The sequence below is a fragment of the Anabas testudineus genome, chromosome 7 (assembly GCF_900324465.2).
Source record: "Anabas testudineus chromosome 7, fAnaTes1.2, whole genome shotgun sequence".
In the NCBI taxonomy this organism is placed as follows: domain Eukaryota; kingdom Metazoa; phylum Chordata; class Actinopteri; order Anabantiformes; family Anabantidae; genus Anabas; species Anabas testudineus.
In genome coordinates this window covers 21,161,781-21,169,565 of record NC_046616.1, presented here as the reverse complement: position 1 = coordinate 21,169,565, position 7,785 = coordinate 21,161,781, and the positions used below count along the sequence as shown (strand labels likewise).

Genomic DNA, 7,785 nt, shown 5'->3' with positions numbered 1-7,785 from the left:
TTAGGGCTTCAATCATGCATACTGTTTATCCACAGAAGTGTTTTGGTAAAGCTTTTCACAGCGTTTCAGATCACATAAACTGTATGCACTGCATTTGGTATGAAAACACCAGGAGGCCACCATATCAAAACAGCTGCCGTGCAGTGTGTGTGAGGAGAGGAGGTCACCGAATCGAACCATCACGTTCTCTAAAGTAAACATCTTTCTGTCAGATAAGATGTGGTGATGAAGACCGTGACTGCACTCAGCAGGTGTTTTACACTACACCAGCAGCATGGTGACATCTAGTGACCTCGTGATAAAATAACACAAACCTCTATAAACATGCGACTGAGTGGTTGAGCTGACCCAGTGGTTTGTGGGATTTCATTTTCAAAACCATCATAGATATTACTGATATTACTTGTAGTAGTGACACAGTCAGACACTGTCTCAGTGATTCAGTGTGTCGTCTTACAAACACCTTTTCATGCTATAAAACCAAACCTCTAATACTCCAAAGGGGCTTTATGGTGACACAAGCGGAAATAAACGGGGTCTGTTTGTCGAAAGCAATTCTGTAACCCACAGTGCACTGACAGGAAGCTACAATCACCTCAGTCCACCTCTACAGCTTCCTGAGTGTTCATATCATTTCACTACCAACTAACATCAAAATGAAGTCACTGTGTCTTATTTTGCTTTTTCATGGTGAGTGAACTATAATCAATGACGTATAATGAAGTGTTTATGTATGTTTAGCATTTTTGTCCCTGCAAATATAGCATGTCTCACTAAGATGACATTTAATGCACAGTGTAATTTCCCTAACTACTTACTATATGTGTCATTTATAATTGGAAAATTGAAACTTCAATCTTATATTTGTAATTAGTGTTTTTCAGTTGTGCCATATTGAGACTTTTCTATCTTGCAGGGAGTCTTCAGCTGACGTGCGATAAAGCAGGCATCACAGCACACATTGGAGGTGAATTTGTTCTTGCCTGCAACTATGACACAAACCGATTTCGGTTTAGTAAAAAGTACTGGTGCAGAGGGGACTCCAGTAGAACCTGTGAGATTTTAGCAGATTCTGAACGTATTCATAAAACCGGACGCAGCATTATAGTAGATGCAGGAAGACGAGGTCTGTATGTGAAAGTCACAAATCTCCAATTTGATGATACTGGAGCGTACTGGGTCGGGATTGACAAAGTATATGCAGACATCATGACTTCAGTCAGTGTGGTTATCACTGAAGGTAAGACGACATTTTTTTTAATGATAAGCTTGGAAAGGGTACACCAACTTGTTTGCTATCACATTATCCCTAACATTTATGTGCTCCACTGAAACATTTCTATCTTTATATTATCAAGCTGATAGATTAAAATACATCTCATACTTCTTTGTGCCAGTTCCAGTGTCTAAACCCAAACTGTGGGCCTTGGGCTCTCTGATCACTGAGGCAACCTGCAGGGGGCAGCCTGTAACTGTGCGCTGTGGTTGTGCAAAGGGGACTGGCATTCGCTACACCTGGTATCAACACACTGGCCTCAAGGACATCCTGCTTCACCAGTCGTCAGACTTTGGCCTGCACTGTGGCACAGTGGATAAAGACAGCGCTTATTACTGCATTGCCAGTAATGACATAAGCAGTGAGGGGAGTGACATGCTCTCTGTGCAGGTTCTGATGCCTGCAGACATAGACTGTATCTATGTTGTAAATATGCCAGGTAAGAATACACATTATGGTGGACTCTCTTCCGTGCACACACGAACTTTCCTCGAAACCTGTGTGTTGTATTACTTTTCAAGAAAAATCTGGTTTGCTCTCTCTGCAGAGAGAGCGTTCTGAGTGTGGTTATGGCATGTAATATTGACTGCATGACCACTCCGAGAGAGAGGTCCAGTTGAGTAAATTGCATTGTAATAGTAAGTGTTTTTATACTGTAGGTGCAGCATGAAGAACTTCTTTATTAACATTAGCGTCATTATGAATTAAAGGTTTTCATGCATGGTCAGAAAGGTCAGGGTTAACATGGTATCAAAAGACAACAAAGGCGAACAGGAAGCAAAGGTGTGAAAATCCTCTTAGTTCATTTGACACTTGTAATTTAAGACTTATCAGTTTATGACAACAGCACGTCCACATAGTGAACAAAACTTTCCCCCTCAGTTTTGTAGCTTTAGTAACCTGGTGACTATTTCCTCTGTGCCAATACGTGTTTGAAACTTCTCTTTTTTTCTCCTTCTGTGAAACCATGCAAAGGTTGCTGCCTCATAACGCCCTTATGAGGGAGTGATGGAAAGCCTTACTGTAAACACCCTTTCCATCCGTCTCCACTGTTTATACACAGATATAATGTTGTGGTGGACATGGAAAAAATGTAATGTTGACCACACGGACAGGAGTCAAAATGCATAGTGCATCACAGTTTGTCTTGTAATGTCTGGAGCCACAGACCCGACATAACCTTCCACCAAGTCAGTTTCAAGGCTGCGTCAGAGCAAGTATTCATCCTGTACCACACCACCACCAGTTGGTGTTATTACAAAGTAGTAAAATAATAATCAAACGTGCTGCGCCGTACGTATTTGAATGCATCATAAACTGACAGGGTGCGTCTGTTTTATTGAGGTTCTTGTGAAACCATCATTGCACAAGTCAATAAAAGTGTGTTATTCTACTTTTTAATCACCATCAGGCCAATCTATTTATGACTGTGCTGATAGAATGAGCACCACCACGGCCACAGCTCCACTTCTGACTACATACCAAGCCACAGGAAAAGTCCACCTTGATACAAGAAACCAGTCTCTGCAAACCAATCAAACTAACAGAGATCTTTTTCTCACCAGGTTTTACACCTTACACTTCTCTACTCACTCCTATGGAAAGAATAGTTTGGGTTAAAATGAGACTAACTTATTGAACAGCATTCACAAAGTGCACGTTGTCTGGAAAGGCACTCACTAATCAAATGTTTGGTTTTCTAGGGCATACACTGGTGTACCACTGTGGTACACGCTGCTGCGTTGGGGTTCTTTTGCGTCCTTGCTGATTTCGCTGTGCTTGGTTCCTAAATGTACAAAATCGAGAAGCAGAGCACGTGCTGGGAGGAGGAAGAAGGCTCACTTCAGGCAAAGGCCTAGTTTGGCTCTCTGACTTGCCCTCTACAGTGCCGGGTCTCTGGAAGCTACGTATGGCTGCCTCTGTTGGACTTGTTTTGTAGTTTCATTGTGGACTAAAGTTCTTTGGTATCACCTTTATCACGGTGTCTCCTTGCAGCCTTGATCAACAGAGATACTCAGTTTATTATATTTTTTGTATATTTTTAATGATGGCTTTCCAAGGCCACCACCAACACACAGTACAATACAGAAGCTAAATAGATCTAACAGAAATAAGCACCAGCAACTATATGATGTCAGGGTCTCAGACAGGGTGATGAGCATAAAGCTAGAAATTGAAGGGGTGATGATGAATGTAGTCAGTGGGTATGCGCCACAGGTTGGCTGTGAGTTAGAAGAGAAGGAGAGATTCTGGAGTGAGTTTGATGAGGTCATAGAGAGTATCCCCAGAGGAGAGAGAGTTGTTGTTGGAGCAGACTTCAATGGGCATGTTGGTGAGGGCAACAGAGGTGATGAGGAGGTGATGGGCAGGTTTGGTGTGAAGGAAAGGAATCTGGAAGGACAGATGGTGGTGGACTTTGCTAAGAGGATGGAAATGGCTGTAGTCAACACTTACTTCCAGAAGCGAGAGGAACATAGAGTGACATACAGAAGTGGAGGTAGGAGTACGCAGGTGGACTACATCCTATGTAGACGAGGTCATTTGAGAGAGGTTAGTGACTGCAAAGTGGTGGTAGGAGAGAGTGTAGCCACACAGCACCGCATGGTGGTGTGTAAGATGACTCTGGAGGTCAGGAAGAAGAAAAGAGGGAAGTCAGAGAAGAAGACCAAGTGGTGGAAGTTAAAGAATGAAGAAACTTGTGAGGAATTCAGACAGAAGTTGAGACAGGTTCTTGGTGGTCAGGATGAGCTTCCAGATGACTGGGAAACCACAGCAGAAGTTATCAGGGAAACAGGTAGGAAGGTGCTAGGTGTGTCATCTGGAAGGAGGAAAGAAGGTAAAGACACTTGGTGGTGGAATGAGGAAGTACAGGGATGTGTCAAGAGGAAGAGGTTGGCTAGAAGGAAGTGGGATGTAGAAAGGACTGAGGAAAGTAGACAGGAGTACAAGGAAGCGCAGCGTAGAGTGAAGAGGGAGGTGGCAAAGGCCAAACAGAAAGCTTACGATGAGCTGTATGACAGGTTAGACACAAAGGAAGGAGAGAAGGACTTGTACAGGCTAGCCAGACAGAGAGATAGAGATGGGAAGGATGTGCAACAGGTAAGGGTGATTAAGGACAGAGATGGAAAGGTACTAACAACCCAGGAGAGTGTGCAGAAAAGATGGAAGGAGTATTTTGAGGAGCTGATGAACGAGGAAAATGACAGGGAAAGAAGGGAGGAAGATGTGGATGTTGTGGAGCAGGAAATAGAAGAGATTGGAAAGGATGAGGTTAGGAAGGCTCTGAAAAGGATGAAGAGTGGAAAGGCTGTTGGTCCTGATGACGTACCTGTGGAGGTGTGGAAGTGCTTAGGAGAGGCAGCAGTGGAGTTTTTAACCAGTTTGTTCAATAGGATTCTAGAGAGTGAGAAGATGCCTGAGGAATGGAGGAGAAGCGTTCTGGTTCCGATCTTTAAGAACAAGGGTGACACGCAGAACTGCAGCAACTATAGAGGAATAAAGTTGATGAGCCACACAATGAAGCTGTGGGAAAGAGTAGTGGAAGCCAGGCTTAGGAAGAAGGTGGAGATTTGTGAGCAGGAGTATGGTTTCATGCCCCGTAAGAGCACCACTGATGCCATTTTTGCTTTGAGAATGTTGATGGAAAAGTACAGAGATGGTCAGAAGGAGCTGCATTGTGTCTTTGTGGATTTAGAGAAGGCATATGACAGGGTGCCAAGGGAGGAGCTGTGGTACTGTATGAGGTCGTCTGGAGTGGCAGAGAAGTACGTCAGAGTAGTTCAGGACATGTATGAGAGAAGTATGACGGTGGTGAGATGTGCTGTAGGTCAGACAGAGGAGTTCAAGGTGGAGGTGGGACTACACCAAGGATCAGCTTTGAGTCCCTTCTTGTTTGCTATGCTGATGGACAGGCTGACAGATGAGGTCAGACAGGAATCTCCCTGGACAATGATGTTTGAGGATGATATTGTGATTTGCAGTGAGAGTAGAGAGCAGGTAGAGGAACAGTTGGAGAGGTGGAGGTTTGCCCTGGAAAGAAGAGGCATGAAGGTCAGTCGTAGTAAGACAGAATACATGTGTCTGAACGAGAGGGATCAAGGTAGAAGCGTTAGGTTACAGGGGGCTGAGGTGAAGAAGGTGCAGGAGTTTAAGTACTTGGGGTCAACAGTTCAGTGTGATGGGGAGTGTGGAAAAGAGGTGAAGAGGCGAGTGCAGGCAGGTTGGAGCGGGTGGAGGAAAGTGTCAGGAGTGTTGTGTGACAAAAGAGTGTCAGCAAGACTCAAAGGAAAGGTCTACAAGACAGTGGTGAGACCAGCTCTGCTCTATGGGTTAGAGACGGTAGCAGTGAGAAAGAGACAAGAGGCTGAGATGGAGGTAGCAGAGATGAAGATGTTGAGGTTCTCCTTAGGAGTGACCAGGTTAGACAGAATAAGGAACGAGTACATCAGAGGGACGGCTCACGTTGCATGTGTTAGCGACAAAGTCAGAGAGGCCAGACTGAGATGGTTCGGACATGTTCAGAGGAGGGATAGTGAGTATATTGGTAGAAGGATGTTGGAGATGGAGCTGCCAGGCAGGAGGGCAAGAGGACGACCAAAGAGGAGATATATGGATGTTATAACAGAGGACATGAGGTTGGCTAGTGTTAGGGTAGAAGATGTTCATGATAGATTTAGGTGGAAAAGGATGATTCGCTGTGGCGACCCCTGATGGGAAAAGCCGAAAGAAGAAGAACTATATGATGTCAGCTGGGAATGACAAACAAACATAGCAAAATGTAGTAAGCTGGAATGTTTATTTCTGTCCTTTCTTAAATAGAAACAGGTCGTAGGACACAAACAAACTTTGCATAGAGGAAAACGAAACCCACAGATCGGGACCACAGATAACATGTTGACTTCCTTTTGAGACATGTGAGTGTGTGTGAGTACTGTATAAGCAACGCATGTTGGACTCTAACCAGAATTAATAAAGACCTGTCTGGTTAGAAAGTCTTTCTTCAGAATATAAAGAAATTCAAGTATCTCACCCACATATTTAGAAACTACAGAGAATCCACAACAAATCAACTGTGTGTGGTTTTATTGCATTGTAGTCCTACTTTATTTGATAAATATGCCAATGGTTTATGTAGAGGATGTTTTTTTTGTTTGCTGATTAGCTCCCAGGAAGAGTGATGTCAAACGTCTCCTATATGCACAGTAAAGAAAACAAGATGTAAATAATAACATAAGGTCCAGTATAAACAGACATTTATTCACTTTCAGATACCAGAAAATTGTGATTAACAAGTCACTAATTTGCTTTTCTATTGGGCAATACAGGAATTAGTAACATGACAAATTCACAGTTTCACTTTTAGATGTGGGCAGAGATACAGTCAACACCCACCAGCCTGTCCCCTGTCAGAGGTAGAAGCTGCAGGTCTGTGATTCACTACTACTTGTATTGTACTGTACAAGCTTTTATTTTTGTCAGATTTTTGCAAATTGATATCGTTACCATGAATGTTACATTAAAATATAACTTTTCATTCCAAATGTGTATTTCCCTTGCATTTAGAACTTATATACAATTATATATAACAGCAACAAAAAACAACAACAAGCAGGAAAAACACTGAGCAGGTGGATAGGGCCAGTGACTGCACTCTGGACACTACAGGAGAGAGAAAAGACAAAGTTAATGACATGCAATGGGAGCATACAAGTGGAGAGAGTTGAGGAGAGAGGAGGACAGGACAGGAGAGAAGAGGTCCCCTAGCAGATTAAGTCCACAGCATCATAACTATATCGCTAATTATAAGCTTTATAAAAAAGGAAAGTTTTAAGTTTAGTCTTAAATGTGGAGAGGGTGTCTTAAAACCTTTACCAGAGCAGTCTTAATGATGTCATGTTGTCTAAAGCCCGGCTGAGGTCTGTCCAAAAGCCCCTTTATATTTAAAAAGTTGTTCAGTTGAAACAAAATTGCTTTTCAATAACTTTTCCAATAAACGGAAGCAGCATAAAAGCATATCTCTAGGAGTGAGCCATCGACAATGTTTAGCACATTCATTTGCAAGCAACTGTACACAACTGTACTGTGAAAAAGCTAGTTGGTAGAGTTTCCAATCAGCAGGAGGATGAATTTAAGATACAGTATAAACTATATCCTCCAGTGTTTTAGTATAACCACAGTGTAACCACATTGCTCCTGCAGGAGTGGCCTGGTTGCATTGTTTAAGAAGATTGTTAGTGACTCATATCTGTGCTGTTTCTGCACTATGATGTACTCTAAATCCTGACTAAAAATCTTCTTACAGATTATTCCTTTGCGTTGAAACTACTTTTTCAAGGATTTTAGAGATAAAGGGCAGATTTGATATTGGTCTATTATTGGCTAAAACCTGTAAGTCAAGAGTAGGTCTTTTTGAATTTAGGTTTGACTACAGCAACCTTAAAAGTATGTGGTACGTATCCTGTTAGTAAGATAGATTGATCTGATCTAATATGGACGTGCTGATCAAAGGT

The 7,785-nt window shown here is 42.6% G+C and overlaps 1 protein-coding gene across 2 annotated transcripts; it reads left to right on the top strand.

Annotated features, from left to right (window-relative positions):
• The first annotated feature begins 611 nt into the window (after positions 1-611).
• On the top strand, positions 612-3,493 carry LOC113167128. Of its 2 annotated transcripts, XM_026367527.1 has the most exons (5): positions 612-690; positions 917-1,240; positions 1,398-1,715; positions 2,688-2,841; positions 2,980-3,493. In XM_026367527.1, exons 1-5 carry the CDS (start codon positions 657-659, stop codon positions 3,146-3,148), a joined length of 999 nt encoding a protein of 332 aa, XP_026223312.1. In that variant the 5' UTR covers positions 612-656; the 3' UTR covers positions 3,149-3,493. The 2 variants fall into 2 exon arrangements, with proteins under 2 accessions (XP_026223312.1, XP_026223313.1); XM_026367528.1 differs by lacking the exon at positions 2,688-2,841.
• Positions 3,494-7,785: the final 4,292 nt, after the last annotated feature.

What these genes read in the sequence shown, in the direction of transcription:
- LOC113167128 (XM_026367527.1), top strand. Translation starts at nt 657, where the DNA reads ATGAAGTCACTGTGTCTTATTTTGCTTTTTCATG. An exon ending in CTATGTTGTAAATATGCCAG is followed by an intron (nt 1,716 to 2,687) that starts GTAAGAATACAC and finishes AATCACCATCAG; the next exon opens with GCCAATCTATTTATGACTGT. An exon ending in AGAGATCTTTTTCTCACCAG is followed by an intron (nt 2,842 to 2,979) that starts GTTTTACACCTT and finishes TTGGTTTTCTAG; the next exon opens with GGCATACACTGGTGTACCAC.